Genomic DNA, 27,380 nt, shown 5'->3' with positions numbered 1-27,380 from the left:
CCCTTCATTTCTTGAGGCAGCTTTTTCTCTGACCGACTCACTGACGAAAAAGAGAAATAAAAACAACTGCCCGACAGGAGCCAGTTATTACTCCTTCTGTAAGTGAACTAGTTTTTTTTTTTTCCTTTCCTCTCCAAACGTCGAATCACATCTAGCCGGAATTATCTCCGTCCACTTTCTCCCAACCAGCTGGAGAATACGGTCGCCAGTAGCATCAGGTGCCGTTTTGTCCAGATGGAATCGCAACCAACAAAAGAAACTTGGAAGTGCCGAGTCATTTTGGGAAACGGCATCTTTTAAATTTCAGCACTCCCTACGTCATAACCACTGCTGATACACTATAATATTCTTATTAACACGAACCCAGAAGACTGGATAATAATCGGACGATCCTTCCAGAGCTTTCTACAAACTTCGAATTTATGCATAGCAATCGCTAGGGACATTGAATTTTCGCGATGCCCGAAATCGCGAAATGTGAAAAAAAGCTGCAATTTTGAACATTCTGGACGTAACTACACCCCAATGATGAAATATGCATGAGTTTTATTCGCGAAGTAATGCGAAATGTGTGCTTTTCCACGAAATGAACGCTTTTTCGCGAAATAACCGTGAAATATCATCAAATTAAGTAGAAAACAGGCAACCGAGGTTGTGCGCGCAAACTATCGATTTGTAACGAAACGTTTGCCTAAGATTCCTACCACTTGCAGCTGAAGAACGTTTTATCTTCGATCACATCAGAAAGACGCTGCAAATTGAGATTTCCCATGCACATAATCTCAGTTCGAAAACTTTGCTCCCTGTCAAGCTGCATTCCTTTCTTCCCCCGAATGTCGACTCAACTTCCATTTTCATTGAACCTGCTAGCTGTAGCAGCGATAAGATTAGTCTGTTCCCGCACATCAAGGAGGGCCTCCCCCATGGGGCAGTGGTAGCGTCATTACCTTGTAATCGAGGGGTGCCGGGTTCGATATCCGGTGGAGGCACAAGTGGTTCGGATCCCACTTTAAACTGTAGGTCCAGTCCCGATTAGCCTTACTGTGCATAAAGTGGACTTAAAACACCAACTCAAACCAAAAACCAAACCAAACCCGCACATCAAGGGAAACAATGGTGTAATTTGTGTTCAGTCATGAATGAATTTTGTTTATCATTATATGATTTTCAACATGTGTTTGTATGTGCAGTAGTGATTATTTTAATTGTTGGACAGCAAGGATATCCTTTAAATACATACAATGAATAAATCACTTGAGATATGCAATTTAGAAATGAAGTGATTTTGTGTTGATGTTTTTTTTGTTTTTACAGCTAAGTACTTGTGTATGTGTACAGTATATAAAAATGAAGTAGTTTATCAATTTATAGCTCTTTTGTATGTTGTTTCCTCTTATGATGAAAAAGTGTGTGCCGTTTTTTTTTTTTCACCACTGGTATATACCGCTGATCTAACATTTTATTTACCGCTCTCCTCAGTTTTTATTTACCATAAATTTGTATCCGTAGCAATCGCCAATAGCCGGTGAACAAATTGCCAAAATTCATTTCAATTGTCTTTATTATACTTGATGTTTTGGCAATAGCACTAGAGAATATCGTTTTAGTGAGCTGAACGCTTATGGTTGGAGAAATACTACTTTCAGGAGTACCTGCCCACGACTTTCTCTCCTCCTTTCTCCTAGAGAGTTCTTTCTCTCTAGCCGACCTCCGTGGTGGAGTGGTTAACACAGCGCGCAACGAATGCCAGGGGTCCTGGTTTGGAACCTCGACTTGGGCGTTCGTGTTTTCAAATAAATTTAATTTCGGTCCAGGAGAGAAAATCAGCAAGCCTAAATGGGTACTGGACCATAAAGAATCTTTTTATATGTAAAGTATTTCGATTCGGTCCAGGAAGCTTTTTTTTTTTTTGGATCAATTTAAATACGCTCCGGGAACCTTTTCTTCAATGAAACAATACGCAACTTGAACCGAATTTAAATTGTGCGAGAAAACGGTTTCCGGTGTTGTTGCGGAACCCGTTCCTGGATCCTTAACAACCCTGGTTCTTTGTGAATGTCCCTTCATCAATTTCATCATATCATCACTCATCCTCAACGTCGCGAGATTAGCCAAAAGTTGAAAAATGCCAATAATCAACTTCATTCACACAGTATAACAAAGTTTTAAAGGGATAGAAATATATCTAAGAATGAAAACTCGCTGTTGGTGTGCACATAAACACAGACTGCAACATTCAGCGAAGAAACCAATGCGTTCAGAAAATATGATGCTGTGTTCCACAATTTGAAACTTTCTTTGATATCGAAAGTAGCCTATTGTTTACCTAGCTAGAGTCGAATTACTTTCGGAACATCTCCAGAGGACTACGCGAGTCTGTCTAGCGAGCCTAGTGGGCGTGTAGAGCCTGAACAGGGGGCTTAGCGATGGGTTCTGTGTTGAGATGACGTCAGCGGCTCGCTTCGTTGATTGGCTGCTTCGAGAGTTGTGACTCGTTCCGATGCTTCAAATTCATAACAGCCAAAGATGTTCCGGAAATAATCTCCCTCTACTTCCATTCACTTCTTGTGTTTATTTACGTCCATTTTCTACCTCGTGGTCTAACAGCAACGATGATGATGGACAGATGAAATGGATGAACCGGACAAACACAATGATACATATCACCCATGCCTTGACCAGGGTTGGAAACTTGGTCTGCAACCACCGGCGGTCCATACACTGGGACAGGGGGAAAGGCAGGTGTAGCGCTCGAAACATGTGTAAAAAGGTGGGAAGGCCTCCAACGCCCTCTTGAAGCAGCAGAAGTAGTGTACACCAGCGCGCCACCAGACTGGAGATTTCAATCCTGTGCGTAGGACCACAACAACAGAAAATTCTCGGGAAGAAATTCCCCTTATGCTTACATTATGTAATTATTATTCTCTACTAAATAAGTTTAATAATTATCTATGTAAGTTCAGAAATGTGTGGTGGTTGCGCAACTTTGCCACCTAAGGAGCAGCCAGCTATAGGACAAACGTATAGCTAGACCCCGTATTTTTTATGTACGCCTACTATCAGAGTTCAAAATATGTAACAATAATTGAAAAAATATGCAAAGGCGGAGTTCTGGAGGGGCCAGAGGGGGCCTGCTCTCCAACTTAAAAAAGACTAAAAAAATAACACATGATTAAGTTCAGTTGCTACATTTTTGTTATGATGCCATACCGCAAATCTTGACCTTTGGCATGTTGGCATGTGCGCTAATTGCGCAGCAATAGCGGGACTTAGACGATTTGATTGATGTGTACAGTTTGAAGACAGAAAAACGTAAAATAACTTTGTGTTGAGTCAACAGTTACTGCTGAGGCATCAAAAGATCTTTTCAATTTATTTTTTCTAAAATTTCTGAAACTTACTATTGTACCGTAACTTTTTTAAAGTAATACGAGTATTGTATCAATAAAAAAATAATGAAATGCAAAATGCAATAATCGTACTGTTTTGCTTCTTTTAAAACTGACAACCAATATACTAATTAATATTTGTTTACTTAAGCGAGAAAATTTAACATTTTCAAATCTAAAAGGCCTACAACTCAGTTTTTTTCGGGGGAAGGTCTCTGGACGCCTTATAAGCTAGGGGATATTCAACAACCCTCAGGTACATCATATGCTTCTCCCAGAGTCTGTCCCCCAAAGCAAAAGTTCAAACTCCGCCCATGAAAATATGTACCTAAATACGTATTATCAAAAGGATAGTATCAAATAATATGTAATATTAATAATAATCGAGTATCCAAACAATTTCAAGAATTCTGCTAGATATAGGCTACTGTATATTTTATTGAACATATTCAACATGATTTTACCAAATTTTCGATCCCCGGCCGGTTCAAATCCGGGAACTTTTCTAACGGTGGAAGCGCCCCGGCGCCCACTCAGCGTCGAATAACATGGGTACCTGGGGGAAACCCTGGGGGGGGGTAAAGGCGGTCAGGGGCGTGATGCTGATCACATCACCCCCACTCACGACCGGATCAAGAAAGTGTGGGGCGTTACCGCCACACGCCTTCATGGCGTGGTGCTATGCACAGGGGAACACTTTACCTTTTTTTTTTATAAACGCAAACAAGCACAGCAACGTGTACATATTAAAGGAAGGGGGGAGGAACTCCAGAATCTTTCGATAAACAACACAACGGCCGTATTTTTTTCTTCAGCCTGCATTTCGACTTGGCAGTCAATTTTAGGTGGCCGTAAGCACTATGCATCTCATTGGTTAGTAAATATGACATCACACGATCTACAAATTTTCTTCATCATAGATCGAAAATACAGGGAAAAGGATCAAGATAGGGAAAATTACCGAAATATGTTGTTTTATGTAAAAAATATTTAATATAAAACTAATGGAAAATCATGTCAGTTATAAAATTCGTTGACATTTTCCTTTTCAAGGTATGTATCTAGAAAGGAATGGAATATGTAATTACATACAAATCCGGTCTCTAATGCTGTTTATAAATCGTGTGGAGATCATTGCCACCAGCATTCTGTACAAGGGTCATTCACTGAATGCTGGGGCTATTGTCTTGAAAACATATAAACTCAGATTAAGCACCCCATTAACAGACAATGATTATTCTGCTTTTACTGCCGAGACAATCCAAAGAGCGCTGGGTGTAAATTGACAGCAGAAACTACTCCACGAGACGTGAAGACGATTGTAAGAGAGAAAGTTTAGAGGGACATAATCTGCCAGCCAAGCTCACATCAGAAAATAACAACATCTGACTTTCCCTACGGTGTACGCTGGTTGTAACAGTGAGCGTCTGCAAAAATCTTACACAGGTCATTAAGGAGCGACGCAACAACAGTTAAAGAGTTCCCACACGTGACACAGTGTATCCAATCTGTTGCGCAGAAATGAGCTACAGCTGGCTCGTTTCCGCACCATCCTTGCTAGTATCTTATACATGTAGCTTAAGCCTGGATCACACGGAACTGGTTATCCAGTATGTATGCCCTAGTTGGCGCTGGACTGGCTACCAATTTGCTAGTTTTCGCCTCACACGATACTTATCAGCGTACTTGTCGATAGACTTTTGTTCCCATCCAGAGGTCACGAGTGAAGTTGTAATGGCGGCCGCGTGAGATGTAAACAATGTATCACTTCACATTTTTAAAAGCCGATAACTATTCAACCGAGAGGAATAACGTCTCGTATAAAACGTTATTAGATACAAAGGCAATGGCACTGCTTAAATACATACTTTACAACGTTTACTGTGCACATATGGAAGAATATTTTAGTTGTTTCAAATGTAAACACAGTGCACTCAGCATAGATGATGTAACTCGACGTGCCTTTCATGCTGTATAAGTTATACATTGCTGGAGTAACACTCGGAAAACACAGACAAAAACGCTTCTTTGCACAATCACAGATTATCTTCACATGGCGAATCGTTGCTCTGATTGGCTGTTCCACAGAATCCAGTGGAGGAAAGCAAGTAGCAACTAGAAAATGTCCTATTCCTCCAAACCAGTCAAGCAGTCAGCCAGGCGGCCATGATGTCTACCTAGAAAGTCAGTTCAGCGCCAACTAGGGCATTCCTACTAGAAATCCAGTTCCGTGTGATAGGGGCTTTAGGTGCCACTATTTGGTTACAGACGTGATCGCCGACTAATGTAAGATGAAATCCTGGTATGCTGTGGAAGCGAAAGGACTCAAAATAGCAACTGAAATTAAGAATTGTCCCCTATTGCCATCTACATTGGAGCTACATTCCCCCTCGTGGCGCTAGCTTGTTGCTCTCTTCAAGCTAGGGCCTCCCCGATGGTGCAGTGGTAGTGTCGTCGCGGATCGATACTCGGTGGAGGCACATAGTGGTTCGGATCCCACTTTAAACTGTAGGTCCAGTCCCGATTAGCCTTAATGTGTATAAAGTGGACTTAAAACACCAACTCAATGAATCAATCAATCTCTAAAGATAAGTAGATTTTTCCCTCCTGGCGCTTGATTATTTCACTCTTGGAGATACAGTTTCAGCATCATTTTCCTCTCTTGAAGGTAGATTCACATCGATTCCACAGAAGGAGAACCGGGGCTTTCAAGGAATCTCTGCCGGTTACCACTTCAAAGTGAAATTGGTCAAGACACATTTCAGACTGCTGACCGTTAGTACTACATGATATGCTTGATAACTTCTTAGCATGCTGTATTTATGAAGAGATAATCGTGTTTTATGATTCTGATATGTCCCGACCGTAACGATGGAATGACCCTGCACCCTACTGGTGCTGATTTCCCCAATCTTGGAGCTACAGATTCCCCATCTTGGAGCTACATTTCCCCCACCTTCGAGTTACATTTTCCCCACCCTGGAGCTACATTTTCCCCACCCTGGAGCTACATTTTCCCCATCTTGGAGCTACATTTTCCCCATCTTGGAGCTACATTTTCCCCATCTTGGAGTCACATTTTCTCCATATTGGAGTCACATTTTCTCCATATTGGAGCTACATTTTCCCCCATCTTGGAGCTACATTTTTCCCATCTTGGAGCTACATTTTTCCCATCTTGGAGCTACATTTTCCCCATCTTGGAGCTACATTTTCCCCATCTTGGAGTTACATTTCCTCATGAGAATTGGATTTGTCATAATGAAGTTTGTTGTAATGATATATTGTACCAGTGTTGGTGATACTTGTTTTGTGTAATTCAGATGAAATGTGTAAATATCTGAAAATTTCTGTTGTCACAGTTAAGCAGTAATCCTGTTCTGTCACCAATATATATATATATATATATATATATATATATATTATATAATATATATATATATATATATATATATATATACTATATATATTATGTATTAACTGTCTATGTTTGTGAAAATGTGTGTGTTTAAAGGAGGAAGGAGGGAGAATGTGTATGTGTATGTGCGTACATACAAGTGAAAATGTAATGTTTTGATATTACCTTCTGTAATTGGAGACTTGTCTCTGTTAAAGGGAAATAAATAAATAAATCTTGGAGCTACATTTCCCCATCTTGGAGTTACATTTTCCCCAACTTGGAGCTACTGTTTCCTCTCTTGGAGCTACATTTGCTCCTCCTGGCTCCACATTTTAACTTCTTGGAGCTACATTTTTCTCTCTTGGAGCTAGAAATTTTTTCGTACTTCGTGGCATTAGAAACATAGCACGAACTTAAAAAAAGAACGGGGAGTTGGTCGGATCTGGCTCTAGAGAAGCCGGGTTGGCAACGACGCACGTGATGTTTCTTAGTAATGAATCGGGTCACGTGATTTTTCTTTCTTCCTTTCGGAAAGAATGGCTCTGTTTTGTGCAATGCTCCGGTGGATTCCATCCAACGGCCTAACAAGTTACACAATGGATGGAGATGTTACGTTGCAAAGCCGACTCACGTATCCACTCAACATTACAGACAATGTCGAGACGTGGGCGAACACACGTTGAAATTCTTACTAGCTGTGGTCTCACGGGCTTTGACGCCATCTTGAATGAAGATTTATCACTCTGCTTCAGAGCTTATGTTTCTGCTTGAAAGGATGAAAAAATATTTTATTCAACGAGGATTCATTCCTAACGCCAAGGTGGGAATAAACGGGGTGAATGGTGGAATCACCCCACAAGATCCAGGTATTGGTGGATTTAGCGGGAGGGGCACGGGGGTACGTGCCCTCCCAAAGGGGTTAACTAAATATTATAAAAAGTGTTCATGACATTACATTACAACGAACAAAATATGTGCAACAATCCTTTTCCGGGTAGTAAAAGAATGAAACAAACATTTGCGCAAATACATTAATTATGAGTTGATTTATTAGACTCTTGAAATCGTATTCGGTGTACAAGAGAGGAGATATTCTTACAAATTAGTTTCTGAATTTCTAGTTTATAACTGATCCAGCAACGGAGGGTGTCCCTAAATTAACCAAGAGTGCTATTGAAGTTAGCCACAATTATGCAAACACTAATAAGTAGTGTCATTTTTTTTTACGCGTACTTCTACTAAGGGAAGAATTGACGACGCTGCTGGAGGATGTGCCGCTCGCCACAAAAAAGGGTATGATTTACCAACATGATGGCTGCCCAGCCCACTATTTCCGGGGTGTGTGACAGTCATGGACGTCCGCAGGATTTTTTCCAGGGAGGGGCAAGGAAGGTATTTTTTTCCAGGGGGGCAAACAAGTCTCGTTTTCCCCCAAAAGAGTGTTGTTCCCTAAAAAAACATTGCTTAAATTTGAATTTATGGTGTTCATGCAATAATTAACACACATTATTGTGGCTAAAATGAAATTTTATGTGTGAAATACATAATTTTTGGTTGACTTTCATTTTCCAGGGGGGGCCACGGCCCCCCCTTGCCCCCCTTCCGGACGCCCATGGTGACAGTGGCTGGACGACAATTATCCCATACGATGGATTGGTCGAGGTGGCTCGACCCCCTGGCCGGCAAGGAGTCCGGATTTAACGCCATGCTACTTTTACATTTGGGGTCACATGAAAGACTATGTACAGTACACCAGCGGATTCCCAGGAAGAGTTGAGAGAGATAATTGTGACAGCCGCCCAATACATAAGAGACTGAGTGTCAACGCGAGTGACTGTGTCTGGATTACGCCGCAGGCTGCGTGCTTGCATACGTAACCGGGGAGGCAATTTGAACAGGATTTGTAGTTTTCGTAACAGTTAATTCTGACAACCTGGAATAATGAGAATGGTAAATAACATTATTATTTCACTCATTTTCGTTCCTTTATTTCTCACAACGGACAACTTCTTTTCAATTTACAAAGAGGTCTCTACAACGTGCCTTCTCCGCTTTTTATTCAGATATTTCCCCCAACCCATGTGCCAGTTGACAACATTTGTATCTCTTTGGAGAGCTTATGAAACGGGGAAGTTTTTTCCGTAATTTTTACGCTAAGTGTGTTACCATTTTTTTGAGTAATCCTCTTCGATTTAAACGATAATTTCCAAATTTCTTCATGACGTGTGCTCCAATGACTGTTATGATTATGGACATTTTGGGCATGAATTTTTATCACAGTAGTCACTCATTCGTCAGCTGTTAGCAACGTGTCGATTAAGTTCCCAGGGTGTAGTAGTTTTTTCACAATTAGTAGTTTTTTGGTCGCAAGTCGGAATATGTCACGAATATCTACAAACTGCAATAACTCGAAAGCCATTGATTTCCGACCCCCGGTGCATAGGGTCAAATTTGTTGCAAATGTGCTCTAGTATTACCCCTTTCCAGGAATAGGTCGAATTACCAATCACCCTGTATATATCCGAGAATTATCCCGATGCAGCAATGGGATGAAAATTAAAATTGCACCTGAAACAAAAAGCCTTGTTTCGAAGTTTCCGCTGTCGATCTAGAACCACTGGACTGGAACGCAGTTGTCTTGTACGTACAAGAATTCTTGTTCCAGTCGCCACGTAAGTCATTTGTTATTATTTGCGATCTTATGTAATTTCTAAGGGGGGGGGGACATAATGATGGTGCCGTTACAAATCCACCCTGTTTTTTGCCTTCCACAAAAGAAACCACCGCGAACAATGTAATGGTAGAGCTAAACCCGTTTCCCATGAAGTCTTCTCATCGCGAGGGCATCTGATGGCAGGAGTGACCAGCAAGCATAACGGCAAAGATGTTTTTTCTTTGTTCAAGACTTTCCATTTTTGCCTTCATTATGGATTTGCATATGTATTCACCGGCATTTTACAATGGTACTTTAATAAAGGGGAAGGGGGGGGGGAATTGCAGCTCTACTCTTCTGCTAGAAAGTTTGTCCACATTACATCAAAATAGGGATACGATCAAGAAGAAACAGGATTCTGTCAAATCTCGGTCGAGACTCTCTAATATTTGAAAATATTACCTAAACCAAATTTATTTCAGTATACCACTTATTCTGATCAGGGTTGTTAAAGGTCCAGGAATGTTATATAAATTAAATTCCGGTCCAGGAGAGAAAATCGACAAGCGTAAATGGGTTCTGGACCGTAAAGAACCTTTTTATCTTTACAGATTTCAATTCGGTCCAGGAACCTTCTTTTCCGGCTGAATTTAAATACGGACCAGGGACCTTTTTTTCAATGGAACAATAATCAACTTGGACCGAATTTAAATTGTGCGAGAAAATGGCTTCCGGCCCTGCAGAGGTACCCAATAGAACCCATTAGAATATTTGGGTTACTAGACATTTAACAACCATGATTCCGATAACAACCAGATGTCTAATTGTTTTTGATTTGTCATATAATTTGTTTATCCTAAATGCAAAGTCAAACCTAGTGCCACTTTCGATCTTGTGCTGGCTGCGTGGTTACATATGTTAAGTGTTAAGGGTTATATAATATATAATTTCGAGTTCTTCGAGACAGCATTTATAATTAGTAGGGACTGAATTTTCGCGATGCGCGAAATCGCGAAATGTGAAAAAAAAGCTGCAATTTTGAACATTCTGCACGTAACTACACCCCCAATGATGAAATATGCATGAGTTTTATTCGCGAAGTAATGCGAAATGTGTGCTTTTCCACGAAATGAACGCTTTTTCGCGAAATAACCGTGAAATATCATCACATTAAGTAAAAAAAAAAAACACGCAAAACCCGGCAATCGAGGTTGTGCGCGCAAACTGTCGATTTGTAACGAAACGTTTGCCTAAACTTTCCTACCACTTGCAGCTGAAGAACGTTTTATCTTCGATCACATCAGGAAGACGCTGCAAATTGGGATATCCCATGCACATAATCTCAGTTCGAAATCTTCGCTCCCTGTCAAGCTGCATTCCTTTCTTCCCCATAATATGCAATTTAGAAATGAAGTGATTTTGTGTTGATGTTTTATTTTTGGTTGGACAGCTAAGTACTTGTGTATGTGTACAGTATATAAAAATGAAGTAGTTTATCAATTTATAGCTCTTTTGTATGTTGTTTCCTCTCATGATGAAAAAGTGTGTGCCAATTTTTTTTTCTTCCACCGCTGGTATATACCGCTGATCTAACATTTTATTTACCGCTCTCCTCAGTTTTTATTTACCATAAATTTTTCTCCCTAATAATTAGATACGATACGGTCAAGTCTCATTTTCATACCGCTCCTTGTGTGGACTGGACATACAAATTAACACCCGAACCACTTAACCTGCGTTAATGAAAAAAGAAATGTAGGACAGTGCCATATCAGAATACAAAAATATAGTGCTGATATTCCGGCTATCGACACGAAACTGTCGCAAATGTACAGATTGGAAAAACACCGAGTCAACAAACCCCTATTTTCTCCCCCACGGGAAGATATCAGTGCACCTTTTCCCCTTTATTCTTGGCCGATTAAATCCTTATGTTGAGTGCACCCCATGGAAATCCCTCCGATCTCCGTGGGGGAGTGGTTAGCACAGCGCCCAATGACGCCAGGGGTCCCCGGTTGTTTGTGAGTGCCCCTTCATCAATTTCATATCATCATTCATCCTAACCTTTGCGATTAGCCAAAAGTGATAGAAAAACGAAGTAAAATAAAACCAAATCAATCAATCCTTGATTGCCATAAGGAGTAATTGGGTTGCCTTCGAATGACCACATCGCAACAATTAGGCCGACAGCCTTGTTGGTAAAGCGACTGTGAGCCAAAACGTGTCACAGCGGTTGCACTGCCCCACGTCGCTTGAACATAGTTTGGAAACGTGGCACTTGACAGTGGCTTCAACAATTCCTTTCCTGGGGTCAACGTTACAGTCAGGGTCAACCATCTAGTCAGTGGGTCATAAGGCCATGAATTCCCCTCGGGAGGCACAAGTTGATACTTTAAAGCTAGCAACAAGTTGTCACAATTACGCTGTGAAGTACATGGTGATTGTGCATCCTTCTTGGTGAGGAAATGCACTACATGGAGATTCTTGTGTTGGATGCTGGACCTGAACCAGGTTTTATGCACCGTGCACGTGATGTAGAACACAATATTTGAAGTTGGCAACCTGAATGCTTAGAAGTTGGCAAACTGGCAAGTGGCTTCCTTGAAGACGTCACGAAAAAGCGAAATGGATGAGTCTAACCACTTATATCGGGAGTTTAGGCGAGTCTAATCTTCTCTCTTCATCCATAGTCTAGAATCACGTGTCATAGTGAGGTACTCCAGGTCTTGGACTCAGCATACGGCACTCACTATACAATATACACGTATATATATGGACATATTCAAAATTTTGTACACTATATTATTGAAGTTTATAAACGAAACTCATAGAAAAGACCCATGTACAGAATGTAAGGGGGAAAGTGGGGGAAAATGTGATTTAACCCACACCCCACCCGCTATTGTGACTTTTGTCGCATTAATGCTATTCTCGGATCATATCTGACCCAATTAAGTAAAGTTTTGTTATATTTAAATTTGATGCAAAAAATATTTCAAAATTAGCTTCGCAACACAAATTTAATGTTATTCAACGGAAACTTTTAAAAATTTAAAAACGACAACAATATAGCCAGAATATGGCCTATTTGATATTGCGCACCACGTAATGACAATTACTAGGAAATCTATGGGGTCAAATATGCCAATAACGGTAACAGTTAAGTGTTAAGAACTATTTTATTTTGCGCTCTATCTTATTTGACGAGTTACTTGTTACGTTTATTTTTAATGGTTTATAATATGCGCTTTAAGCAGAGGTGTCTCGTGAAAGCATGCGGTGAATGCTGCGCATGCGTCAATTGTGGGAAAAGGACAGCTTGCTCTACGACGACATTAATGAGCATTTCTACATTCTAATTTCTTCATATAGGAGAAGTATTAATTTTACACGAGAGCTCTGAACTAAGCTTATATTACATTTCTTGGAACTGAAGTGACGCATGCGTCAATTGTGGGAAAAAGCATTATTACTTTCTTTCACTTCAGATCCAAGAAATGTAATATAAGCTTAGTTGAGCGCTCTCGTGTAAAATAAATACTTTTCCTATATGAAGAAATTAGAATGTAGAAATGCTCATCAATGTCGTCGCAGAGCAAGCTCTCCTTTTCCCCCACAATAGACGCATGCGCAGCATGCACCGCATGCGTTCACGAGACGCGTCTGGCTTAAAGACATATTTAGGATAGTTTAGTAGACGTTAAGGTATTTAAGGAGATATTTTGCTACCTGAAGTGCATATTTCCCATTCGTCATTTGAGTGCAAAATATGACATTTAAATGTGTAATATTTGCTCATTGAAGAGCATATTTAACCATTTAAGTACACACTGTGTCATGTTAAGTGCAAATTTTAGCACGTAACTTCATATTTAGGAGCCAGTAACAATAAATACAAATCCGACTATATATGAATTTTAGCCACACGAAAAAAAACAATGTTACTTACCGGTCGAGCAGCAGCGTGAGGACCTGCTTCGTCGTGGCGAAGGTCCTGTACGTGGCGAGGAAGACGTTGATGTAGGTGGACTCCAGCTCTCCATCGTCGGTGGCCAGGCTTTCCACCAGCTTCTCCAAGGTCCCTGCCTTCACGAAGCGCACCCTCACAGTCTCCCATTCCAGGTGGGAGATTTCGTCATCGGAGTCCTGCGGGAAGAGCGACGGGACATTCAGTAAACGTTGGCAGGTTTCGTTTGAGCCCTCTTTATATGTTGTCAATGTCCCCATTCATCCTGCCAAACAAATTCCCAGGTTTTTCCATGTATTTTTAAAATAATTTCCAGGCCATTTTTTACCTCTTTAACTTACTTTAATTCAGTTTACAAGATTTTATTACTGTAGAAACGTACTCTTTACATATGAACATCTGCTGTAACAAAAATACTTCTTTAATAGTGTATATTAAACATTCATGTTCTGTGCAAAGCAACAGCCATATTTGATATGACAGGTTTTGTATATCTTTATCAAATTCGCTTACTTTTCATGCCTTTTTCACTTATCGGTATATTTCTCGAAATGTTTCAGTTTTTTCAGGATTGGTTCTGACACGTCTCGTCATCCGGAAGCCAAAGCTCAAACCGACGCGGCTGCTTGGGGAATGCTGGGTACCCAGAATTCATAGCGCCGCGCCTGATTGGCTGCAGTTCCCGACATCAGTTGGCGGGAAAGGACATATTCTTTACTTGGTTCAGATGCTGCGATTTTAAGTACAATGTGAAAGTTTTGATCAGATATTGATTGATTCAATTGTTGTTTAAAGTCCACATTGTGAACAGATAAACTAGTGGGATCTGAACCTACAGTTTAAAGTGCAGCAGCGCAACCACAGGGGAGCATTGCCCCCCCCCCCCAACTTTGGACGGAAATGAGTTCTAGAGAGGGCAAGAGGGGCAAACATTGACGGCCAAGTGTGCCTGCAGGGGGCAATTACCGCCCACAACTTCAAATTTTATGCAAATAAAAATACGTCGTAAAATTTTCTTGCTCGCATTTCCTGCTTTTCTTAGACTTATAAAGTTCACAGCTGTAGCTAGGGGGAGGCAGGAGTCGGCCCTGGGTGCCGAACGATCTAAATGAAAATAAGTTGTAAAATTGATTGATTGATTTGTGGTTTTAAGTTTACTTTACGCACAGAAAGGCTAATCGGGACTGGACGTACAGTTTAGAATGGGATCCGAACCATTGTGTCATGTGCATGTTCCTCCATCGGGTATCGAACCCTGGACTCCTTGAATACAAGGCGACGATGTTACCACTGCACCATCGGGGAGGCACAAAAGTTGTAGTAACAGAGAATGCATTGGCGTCCCGTGAAATAATTTGCGTCCTATTAAATCAATATTGATTTCAGCCTGCAAAAAAATTGGATTCAATTTTTTTTTTTTGCTCGCTTCGCTCGCGGTGCATCGTAAATTACCAGAGAGAGAAATAAAACTTGTCTTAATTGATTTTGTTTTAAATGCATGAACAATTGAGGGGTCTAGTGAGAGAGGGAGCTATGCCACTTTGACAAGAAATGGAAATAAATTGAGTTCTCTAAAGCATTGCGTTGAGTCATAATTTGTATAACAAAGAGTAATTTCTTTTCTGAACATATTGTTAGGTAAATTATTCAAAAGGAAAAATATGAATTTCAATATAAATACCATTTATTATGAACATGTGTGGTATATTGTTGTAGTATACCCATGTGGAAAAATCAATCTAGCACATCAAATACTTTGAACAAGGCTTAAATACTTTTGTATGAGTGTAAATCATGTTCACAGGGTTACATATGATCTACATAAAGACAACTTCATATGTCTTCTGGAGGATCTTCACTGTCCTTTGTTTCTGTGGATTTTAGTTTTTGGTAAACACCATGAAAAACTGGAGGAAGATAAGGCATTATTGCCATGAGATCTTTTAACTTCAGGGCTGATATTAAATCTAGCACCGATTACTGCAACACAACCTCTGCCACTCCTATTGCAGACACCATCAGTAAGTGGCATAGCTCCTTCTCTCACTCAAAATGCTGATGAGGACGTATTAAAGAACTCAGAAAATCTGCTGCAGGACAAGCGGGAGCTATGCCACATGGTTGTAGTTCACATGATAGATGACAGATGGTAGGAGAAGACTGAAAATGGCAAAAAATAAAATTTTCAAGATTTGTGGCATAGCTCCCTCTCTCACTAGACCCCTCAATTGTTTGAGGAAAGGGAGCGTACACATTTCAGAGACAATTTATTTAATTGTTGCTTTTCCTTTATTGCGAGATGGATGAATTGGTTGTGTAATGTATTTATATATATGTTGTATATACATGTATTAAAGAAACTTTGAATACGTACACAATTTAGTGTCCACGTCGCTCCATGTTGCATAATGTGAAACATATATCAAGCATGAAAGCTATACATGTTAATGTAAAGAAGAATTATATTTGGAATGCATTTATCAAGTATTTTCTGTCTTCCCAAAATTGTTTGTGTGCTTGTTTTCCATTATTAATGTGAAATTGAACGTGTTGAAAAAATATTCAAATCATTTGTTTGAACAGAAATACTTTAGCACCAACTTCTAACCTCTTTCTGCATAATTTACAAGGGTAATAACTAGAGCCCGGAAGTTCAGGCATTTATTTTCGTTAAAATAGGCAGGCAAAAAGGCATTTATGATGTGGAAAATAGGCACTAAAAATGAAAAAAAGGCAAAATAAACCGAAAAAAGGCACATTTGGAAGTCGCTTACTTTTATCTATAATTTCTGGCAAAATATTAAAATCTACATTTGGAAGAGCATTTCAATTTTCTCCGTCTTGATTGCACATAACTACAAGGTGTTTTTTTTAAGTTCTCAACATTCATTGATAGTCGTCTTGTCAGAGAGAATGTTTTTCATAATAGAAAATGATCTTTCTACTTCGACAGAAGTTATTGGAGCATACATAAAACAAGCTAATGTAGCTGAACTCATTTTGGTAACAGCATTTTCACCTTTAAGAATATCACAAATTGTTTTCAATTGTTTCAAGTCATCATTTGCACTCACTACCCGTTTACACTTTTCCGCAACAGCTGACCCCTTTTCCCCTGGCACTTACATCATCTGCTGCATAGATTCCTCGTAGATTTTCATGGATGCTATAATTGTAATTGTCTCTGGCAATGCACCATAATGTGCAAAAATAAACTTGAATAGCACAGGAGTTATTTCACTTCACGAATTGAAGCCGCTTCATTTTCTGGAAGATCATCGATCACCTCACTGATTTTTTCAAGGTTGTTAGCATAATATATAGCTGCTGATATCCAGGTTCCCCATCTCGTCAAGACTGGTTGCGGAGGTAAACTAAGCTCAGGCGCAACTTCCTGAAATTTTCAGGTTCGAGAGGGAGATTTCAGAAATATCTTCTTTGTGTTCGAAATCAACCTGTCCACTTCAGCAGTCAATCATGCACAAGAAATGTTAACCGAAAGGCAATATCCTAACTCAGCATGGAATACTTTTTTCTCACACTTTTCTCCTTCAGCAATGTTGAAACATGCGTGAGTTCAATATTACTTAAATAAGGCGAAAATTATTCACATAATAAACGGAAGAAAAATAAATGCCAACAACTTTTTTTGGGAGAAAAATAATTTATATACACATTTTTTTTTAAAAAAAAAATTGTCAAATTTCATTGAAAAAGGCAAAAAAAGGCATTATAATTAAAAATAGGCAGTGGGATCCCAAATAGGCAAAATAGGCAAAATGAAAAGGCGTCTAAAACATTCGAAACAACAAAAGAAACGTATATCCGGAAAAATTTTATCAATATATGCAGTAGATAAAAAGAGGCATTTTGCCAAACTTCCGGGCTCTAGTAATAACGTCTTTGATAATACTACTACTACTAATAATAATAATAATGATGATGATGTGGTCCCGAGTTTGAATCCCGGCTTGGGCATGGATGTGTGTGAGTGTCCATTCATCAATTTTTATAATCACTCATCCCCATCTTCGCAAATTAGCTAAAAGTGGCACAATAAGCGAAGTAAAATAAAGCAAATCAATGATAACATTATTATTATTGGTGCGTTTATCCTTGTACTTGCCCCCCCCCTCCAAACAAAAATTCGTGGTTGCGCCTTGTTAATGTGGAATCCGAACCATTGTGCTTCACCGGGTATCGAGCCCGGGGCCCATTGATTACAATGCGAGGACGTTACTAGCTACTACGTCATCAAGGAGGCCTCTAATCAGATATTCCGTCCTTAATATTGAGGACTGAAGTAAGTGCCGGCTTAAGCGAGTGAAAAGCATCAGAGGAAACACTTTCACTAGTCGGGAGTTGAGACACACTAACGACGGACAACAGCTCATCCTAAATTCCACCAAACGGACGAATGGACGCCAACTGTGTCGTGTCAGTGAACTTGTTAGGCTCTACTCGTCAATAGTTTTGATGCCAAGGTCTCCCCCCTCCTCTTCCTACTCAGCCGACCAGAGAAAGTCATCCGCACCTTTCTCCAAGAAACCATCCACGTTCGCTTTGGCATCTGGCCGCCTGACCGACTTTCTTCGCAAGAAAATGCACGGAGAGGATGGCTCAGGAAAATAGCCATGCATTTTCTTCCCACTGACCTCTCGCAAAGGCGAAATTCGTGACAAGTGAAGGGGATTATAATAATTTCCCAACAATGCCCACTACTTTTATTTTTCTTTGCTGGTAACGTATCATTGCTCGCTTCTTTAAACTCCTCCCCCCCCCAAAAAAACAAACTGTTCTTGGAGCTAGCTCAGAAATGCAAGTAGGCATATTCAATTGTTAAAGAAAGGAAAGTGTGTTTCAGTGATGAAAAATTGCGAGACATACAAACAAGAAGCAAAAAAGTGGCTTCCCGATGGTGAAAACCTCACCTTGTACACAATGAGTCCTGAGTTCGCTTGATTTGATTTATTTTACTCACTTTTTTAGTTTTGAATTTGATTTCAAAATTTTGGGTGCGTCAGCACTTAGGCTATTTTGCACCCGTCACATTATACGGGGTTCAGCCCCTTACCGTTACAAATAACGTAACTAAAATATTAAAATATTCCGACTTCCGTTAAAAGCTGAGGCTTTAAAGGGGCACTCAGCACACACATAAGGACAACACACAGAATTATACTGGCCATAGGGCCAGTCGCCAGAGCCTCGTTTGTCTGCAAAATGCAGCAGGGTGTACTACGTGGAAGGTCACCCCTTACACCCCGTTTTCTTGCTTTCTAAGCCACTTTTCGTGCAAGGAGCGCCCAAATGTGAACCTCACTTCCATGTAGTACATACCGGTAACTAATTTTACAGCCAGCGAGGCTCTGGCGTCTTCACCTACGGTCAGTATAATCCTCTTTAGGGCTGTGCACGCGTTGTCCTGCGTTTTGTCCTTATATGTGCTGAGCAGAGCCGTCTCCTGAACGCGCATGCGTCATTTGTGGGAAAAAGGACAGCTTGCTCTGCGACGACATTAATGAGCATTTCTACATTCTAATTTCTTCATATAGGAGAAGTATTTATTTTACACGAGAGCGCTCAACTACGATTATATTACATTTCTTGGATCTTAAGTGACGCATGCGTTAATTGTGGGAAAATAATTATTACTTTCTTTCACTTCAGATCTAAGAAATATAATATAAGCTTAGTTGAGCGCTCTCGTGTAAAATAAATACTTCTCCTATATGAAGAAATTAGAATGTAGAAATGCTCATTAATGTCGTCGCAGAGCAAGCTGTCCTTTATCCCACAATTGACGCATGCGCTCAGGAGACGCCTCTAGTGCTGACTGCTGAGTGTCCCTTTACAGCATGTTTTTAACGAAGGAAAGGATATATTAGTCCTCAGACACGTACTTATTTTGGTTATGGTAAGGGGCTGGAACTTGCGTAATATGACGGGTGCAAAATAGTCTTAAGTAATGTCTTTAACCTATTTTATCCTTTACAGGTATGCAAGAAATAATAAGTTATGTCAAAGTTTCGTTAAAAAAACGCAACAACTGATGAAGTGTTATAGTGCCTCAAAAACCTATTTTGCTTGTTAGAACCTATTTTAGGTTTATGCGCCTAAATCGAATCTATTTTTAGGTTTTTATGTATTTTTAAAGGATTTTCATGTCACACAGAGACAATTGCTTCGTTTGGTCAGGAAAAAAATCAATGAAGAACGTGTTTGAAACGTACTCTCTATCGATATCCCTTCCTTCAAGTCCATGGTGATTTTTCAAAGCTCTAAACAAAGCACAATGTCTGGTGCCACTGTTACCTGTACAATCCAAAGTGGTCTGACCTGTGTGGTCTCGCTCACTTTCGCGTCACTTCGGTGCTTTGTGGCATTCACGCCTTGCAAACTAACATTTCAGCATTCAAGTTTGCACCACTGACTGGTTTTGTTGAAAGATTATTTTCAGCATGTAAGATGATCCTCACAGACAAAATTGCGGAGTTTACCTATGGATAACATGAAAAACGATTGTTACCTAACTATACGGTGAAAAGTGGATTTTAATAGCAAATTTTCAATGGTAAGTTCTGCCATCGCCGTAGGGTTAGGCAACACACATAACATTATGCAAGATAGTGTGTATTTCAGGATATAGGTGTCCCATTTTCATTAACGGTGACTATACCTAATCAGCATTTTTCAGGAATTTTGAACTAATTTAAGTTTTTTTGAACCTACTTTAGGATTTTTCGAGCCTAACTTAAGATTTTTAGGACCTATTTTAGAAATTTTAGAGCCTATTTTAGGATTTTAAGAGCCTATTTTAGGAGCCTAAAAGCACACGTTTTAGATTCTAAAAATCCGTGGTCTAGTGATGCCGCACCCACAATTTCCGATTCAATCAATCAATCAATTTTCTGCCACTTTTGGCTAATCGCGAAGATGAGGATGAACGAACACACGCAGGACAGGGTAAAACACAGGCCCTGGAAAGGATTCTATTGGCTGAGAGTCTAGACGGCAGATGCCTCGTTAATCTGGAAAATGCAGCCCATGGTGTACTGCGTGTGGAAAGGTTGACATGTGGGTGCCTTCTGAATGAGTCACACTACACCCTTCGGGTTCCATACAAGGTGCAGGCACAAAGTGGTTCGAATCCAACTTTAAACTGTAGGCCCAGTCTCGATTAACCTTTTTTGTGCATAGAGTGGGCAAACTCAACAAGTGTCCAATAATAGTTTTTGAATTACATCATAAATTTACTACTTGAATACTATAAAACTTGATTAAATTCAATATTCAGATGAATATATAAAATATAGTAAATATTCAAATCAGGAATTTTATGCGTATAATTGAAAAACTATTTCCGACAGTCACAAGAGTAACATGAGTATATCCATACCCTCGTACAAATCAACGTCGGATGTATTAAAGGAATAATCACTAATTAAATACTGAAAATTATCATGAGCAAGTTGACATATGGACTAAAATGAATATGAATATATATATATATATATATATATATATATATATATATATATATATATGAAAAATTAGAGAAACCAAGTTACAGGTCCGAAGTATGGACTCTTTCTTAGGAAGATGAAGGGCTTTTAAGGAAGAGTAATTCGGAAGATCCATGGACTTACAAAAAAGGAAGAAACAGACAAAATATTTGAGGGACACCACATTGTTAGATTCATAAAGTAACAGATTTAGATGATGGTGCATGTCAAAAGAATGGGAGAAGAAAGTTTGGCAAAGGAAATAATGAAAGAAAGACTATACTCCAGGGAGATAAGAGAAAGACCAAACTGAGATGGAGGGGTGAAGTTATTCAGGACATGAAGAAGATGGAAGAGACGAAAGGAGAAGGGTGGAACCCCCAAAGTAGTCCAACCGCGACCAACATACATTCATAGGTATGCGCTGTCTTTAAAATAAACCAGGACGTCATTTTACGGTTCCCCGTTGTCTTCTTATTTCATAATTCAGTACAATAGAATGCAATACAATGATAATGCAATACAATACAGTATACTAGATCCGATGTTCGAGTAACCAGAACCATATATTGACTGTTGTTAGTAGTTGAGTTCATGGGCCTAACTTGGGATCTAACTTTGAGGGGGCAGAATTAAACTGGGTCTAATTTCGAGGGGGCAGAATTAAACTTGGGCCTAATTTCGAGGGGGAAGATACAGACTTGGGGCCTAATTTTGAGGGGCTAGTTTTGGGGGAAGAGACTCGAAAAGTTTTCCATTCCATAAAGACAACGTCCAGGCTACTTTGCTAAATAACTGGTGAGCTGTGATGTTTGCGAAATTACAAATATTACTCTATATTACGTTGCTCCTCAGCGTCCTTTAACTTGTACATTTTAATAAACTCGAAAATTTGGGGGGAGGGGGGCAAGTGGCCCCCTTGTCCCCGCCAAGTTACGCCTATGGTTGAGTTGATAATGGTTAAGGCAAGTACGAAATGAGGAATATTAGAATGTTGGGTGGTGATCTAGTAAAAATGTGAGTTAGCTGATGAAAGAAGTAAGAAAGTACAGCCAGCATAAAATTAAGGAAAAAAGATAGAGAGAGGAGAAAAATCATAAAATAATAACAATAACTAAATTTTAAAAATAATAATAATAAATGAAAATAATCTAACTGGAAATAATCATCAAGGATAGTGGAGGGTTATTATTGGTTTATTGCTGATTATTAGAAGATTGAAATAAGAGAATGGTATAGAAGAGTTCAGAATAGAGAAGATTGTGGAAAGGTTAGGAGGAGGTCAAAGCCTACCAAGGCTATACGTAAGGTAAGGAAAAAACACAGAAAACAGAACAAAGAATGTAAATTACTTTTGAAATATATACTTGTTTTCTTATCTATGTCCTGTTACTGGTAAATATTGATAACACTCAATCTGTACAATTTATATCATTATGATACTAATAATACTCGCTCGGAAATTTAGGAAAAATCATTTTTTTCCTAGTGTCCGAAGACGAGGCCCACCATAATATATGTTAATTTTGGGTCATTTTAGGCAAGAAAAAGGTGGGTTTTGTTTGTCCTTTTTTTGCCTTTTTCGGTGTTTTTTGGCTAATTGGTCCTTTTTTAGCCATTTTTTTAAGTCTCAACGATTTTTTTTTGCAACTTCACCTTCTTTCGACTACGTTTTTACTCCCCATTCTCAATTCGAATCATCATCACTTCATCACCTGTTAAACATCCGTTCTGCAGTAAAGAAATAAAAAAGAAAAATAAATAAATAAATATATTTGAACCATCCCTGACACGAGAGAAAAACATTTTTGGACGACTGAAGCAGGTACGGTACAAGGTCTTTTAACCGTAACTTGTCTGGAAGGTCGCAAATATGATTCTTCAAATATGATTTTTCAAATTATGTTAATCTAAAAAAATATATAATGCCTGAAAGAAAATGCATTTCATTCATATAGTATTTTCGCACTGTGTGTTCCATACCACCAGAATTTTGTATTTCTTTTATTCATTAAATATGTAATTAAAACTGAAGTTATTAATTAATTTGGATCACATGTATACGTCATTTTTTTTCCATTTTTAGGTCCTTTTTTATATTTTTAAGTCTTTTTTTGGCAATTTATAGGTCTTCAACTTCCGAGCATTACTAATAATATTTAAGTTACATAGTACCTACACCATGCAGTAACATAAATGATTCCAAAGTTACAAATAGAACATAAGACATATATTTAAGACACCATAACTTTACTCGGGGGTAAGGTTATTTTTAAGTGGTGTATTAGGGTAAGTTTGGTACCAATATAAAAATAAATAGGGGCTTATGAATAAGTCCGTGTAAATTAATTCTTGTTCTAATATTTATAAATAATAAAAACGCTATGGCGTTAATAAGAAATAGGCAACACTATTATGGGCAATGTAAAGTAAAATCACATGATTTGAGAAAAATTACTCCAATACCAAATTTGTCATAAAACACAACACCATTCTTATTTATCTTTCATACCAAATCTTGGCCAGGGTGTTTCTACAGTGTACGTACAAATTACACCGTGTCCATAAATATACTGTCATACTTTAATGTGGTATTACGTCGCTTTGGATAATCGTATTTAAATGAAATTGGTGACATTTGAAAGAAAAACTCAAATATTTTTGTGCATGTCAACAATGGACACCAATATCAGCAATGGACAACAATGAACGAGATCAAACATAGAAACTGAAATAAATTCACTGCTGACAACAATGGACGATGCGGGTTCATTGTTTGATATTTAGCAGGCAGGCAGGTTACATGTGAATGTTTTCCTTTAAAATTGTGTTGTTATTACAGAAGATTTAAGAACGTAGTTGGCGTGTATTAGAATATCATTAATTACACGCAGAGTTTGGTGAACGTGTTGGTGTGTTTTATCATTCCACGCAGAGTTTGGAATGTCTTCTACAATTGGCCGCCGAGGTCACCTGACTTGCCGGTCTGTGACTTTTTTTTATGGGGTTACATAAAAGATTGTGTCTATGTACCCCCATTGCCTCAAAACCTGCAAGTTCTGCAATCCAGTCCATCCCTGTGGATATGTTGGAGCGTGTGTGGCATGAATGGGAATATCGCCTTGATGTCTGCAGGGCCACTCGTGGGGGGCCACATTCAATGTATATGAGTTGTAAAATAAAATATTTGAGTTTTTCTTTCAAATGTCACCAATTTCATTTAAATACGATTATCCAAAGCGACGTAATATCACTTTAAAGAATGACAGTATATTTATGGAGACGCTGTATATTACAACGGATAAACGCTTATAGAGTTCCCAAACTTTTCCCTACGTACTTACGAATAGATGTGACAAAAAATATGGGGAAACGTACTATTAATCTACTTATATTGAAGAAATATTGATCCAACTGTGATATTTATGGTGTATAAATTACATACCGTGCAGATGCTTTTTGTAGGTCGATGATAGCGAACTTTTTTCAAATACACCGTGTAGATGGCGCCTTCCACCTTCTCCTCGCCCCACAGTCTCCATGTTGGCTGCTGCAAAACCAAAAACAGAAAATTTGTCAATTACGTCACAATGACAAGTTCCAATAACACACTTGTAACGAGTCTGAATACAGATTAAAATAAACGAACTTAAATTTAACAATATGAAGACAAAACTTAGAGATTTGTTCTTAAGTTCGAAGAAACTAAAAAGAGCGTATGAGTTGGTGTGCTATTACTGCACAAATAGGGTAAAGGTTGGTATTATCGTGCAAGTTTTGTATTGACGTATACACGTCAACAAGTGTGTTTCTGCCTGGCGTAATTTTGCTCACTTACTGGCAGGACCTTTACGAAATACGTACGAACGACAGGCATTTTGTCGCACTCGAGGTTATTTCGTGATACGTCAATACAAAACTATCACGATATTGCCCATATCACGATAATACCAACCTTTACCCTACTTTACATCAAAATTCATTATGGTTATTACTTTGAAGAAATGAAGATATCCTATAATAGGATTTTTATGGTGTTTCAAATATCATATAGTATACATAGAACTGTGCTGGCATCACTGGCGTACGCAGAGAGGGGTTGAAGGGGCTACAGCCCCCTACGAAATTTTCAGAAAATAAAAGCGGTGAAGAACTCTGGGAAAAAACAAGAGTTGATACGTGCAAATGAGGGAATTGCCATTTTTGAGAGTGGAGGCTTTTTTATATATTTGAAATATATAATGTGTATGCGGCCTCCCTTGTAAGCAGCTATGCACTATCCATTCCAGCCCCTCCCGAAAAAAAATCCTGCGTACGCCAGTGACTGGCATAGTATAATATGCTATTTGCAAAACTGTGTCAACTGGGAAGCGCCAGAAGTGACTATAGTGGTGTCACACCATTTTAGGCGAAACGAGAATTCGTTTGGATGCAAAGTGTTACAACAACAAAGCATAAATTCTCCATGTACTGACTTGAAATTCCCTCATTTAAAAATATCCCCCGTTCAAGGCTAAATTAGTGAATTCCTGTCTCGTTAAATGGTGACTTGGTCATAGATCACCTTATGGGCTGAGAATCCAATCAGAGAAAAGGGAATACACACGTCATATAGTTCGTGGAAAGAAAGAAAAAGGTGGAGAGGCTTTACTTAGAAAATTTTCCGAGGATGCGGAAGTCTTTCTGCCACAGTACCGCCATTTTACGCATAATATTAGAGAGAGCGTATAGCCATTTCCTTCCGTTCATCTGCTTGGTTACTTGATTCCGCTTGTCTACATCTTTAAGAGAGCTTTCAGACCGAAGTAACAAGTGACAGGCTACAAGCGACACGAGGGTTTCACACAGAAATGACAAACAACATGGCGCCCATCAAGACTGTACAAAGCATTCACTGCGCATGCGCTCACAACACAGACAGGGGCAAAACAATGCATGGTTTTGATAAAATGGCCCAGTATGAGCGACGCGTGCAGCTTGGCGTGTAGCTTCGGTACGAAAGTTGCAACCCAAAGGTTGGTTTCCAAATGACAAGTGTCGCTCAGTGAAACAATCGCGACGATAAGGACGAAGTCAATAAAAGAACAAAGACTAGCCTATACCCTGTTCCAACTAACTGTAGAGTAGGGCCGCGCATACCAGCAGAGGAGGCGGAGGAAGGAAAATCGAGTGGTGAAAGGGCAGCGTTGCCATTCGTACTGTCCTGACCGTACATGTACGGAAATTTCATGGCATGTACGGTCCAGACCTTATTCCGTACGCTAAATGCACGGCTTGTCAAAATTTGCTCTTGCAGTTTTATCCCATGTTGTAAGCCCGTTTACCTGGGCTCTGAGAGGTCACAGGGAAGTTTCATTTAAACATTTAGGTAGAGCTTAATAATATCTGATGGCTGAACCTGCTCCGTAGGAGGGTAGAGATATGGAAAGTTGGTGTAAAAGGTTATTCACGCTTGTTCATACCTGGTAGATGTGTGTGATGTCTTGTCCTAATGCTTTCTCTAAGAAATTCTTAAACCAATCGTACGGACCTGGAGACAAAAATACGGTCCGTTTGCCATGTGCGTGCGGTATTATCCTCTTCAAAAGTTTGCAACGCTTACAGAGATAAGGAGGAAATCGGGTAACTCCCGTCGCGCATTACACAATCCCGTTTCTCTCACTGTTCATTGGTGGAGCCATCTCGCGTCACTACTTGCGCAGAGACTTGTTCTCGTTCGCCTGGTCTACAGTTAGCTGGTACAGGGTTTATCTATCCATGCCTTGAGACAGACTCGTACACGAAGCTTAGAACCGAGATTGTGAGGCGAATACTGACCGCCAGTCCTGGATTGTTTAAGGGGAACCTTGGGGCGGCTAGGAGCCTGGACCTATCTGCAAAGGTGCCTCCACGGTGGAGGAGTTGAAATGGGGCACGAAATGGAAAATTAGGATATTTGAAATGTGGTAAAAATATAACTAAACATCTGACATAACTTCGGGCCTTCACATATATAAACCCTGGCTGAAACCGCCCTGTTCAGCGAGGTGCCACATTGTAATCACTTGCGTTTATGTGTGTGTCCCGTCTTTATTTATTTATTGTGCATTTTATCATGGCGGTAGTTGACAGAAGATAAGCTCGTTCCTGGAATGGTTCTTTTACTTCAAAGCGAGGTCACTTATCACCAATTAACGCTGCTGCGGTGATGTGTTCTGCGGAAAAGGTGTGTGTCACCCGCAATATTCACGAGACCATGCGTAAAGAGGAAACATAATTTGACCAGTTGGCAATGTCTACTTCGCAAAGAACAATTCGGATTCTGGTTATCTGGTATCGAATCACTTTGGGATCAGACAATTAGAATGTCCATTTCTAGACCAGATGAAATATATACAGGTGTGTTTTCGTCAAGTTCAAGTGACGTAGGAACTGAGGTAGAAAAATAATGAGTGAGGACAAGGGGTGTCCACAGGATCTTTTCTCA

General features: G+C 39.5%; 1 protein-coding gene across 2 annotated transcripts in view; it reads right to left on the bottom strand.

Moving 5' to 3' along the window:
• Rgl (Ral guanine nucleotide dissociation stimulator-like) overlaps nucleotides 1-27,380 on the bottom strand; it is a 262,557-nt gene that overhangs the window by 78,234 nt on the left and 156,943 nt on the right. For both annotated transcript variants that reach the window (XM_083113546.1, XM_083113547.1), the window contains exons 2-3: nucleotides 24,360-24,464; nucleotides 13,392-13,588 (exon numbers count right to left, since the gene is read on the bottom strand). In XM_083113546.1, the coding sequence (XP_082969672.1) occupies nucleotides 13,392-13,588; nucleotides 24,360-24,464 (302 nt within the window). The remainder of the gene's footprint in view (nucleotides 1-13,391; nucleotides 13,589-24,359; nucleotides 24,465-27,380) is intronic.

The sequence above is a fragment of the Lepisma saccharinum genome, chromosome 27, assembly GCF_977018435.1.
Source record: "Lepisma saccharinum chromosome 27, izLepSacc3.1, whole genome shotgun sequence".
NCBI lineage: Eukaryota > Metazoa > Arthropoda > Insecta > Zygentoma > Lepismatidae > Lepisma > Lepisma saccharinum.
This window is presented reverse-complemented; position numbering and strand designations above follow the sequence as displayed.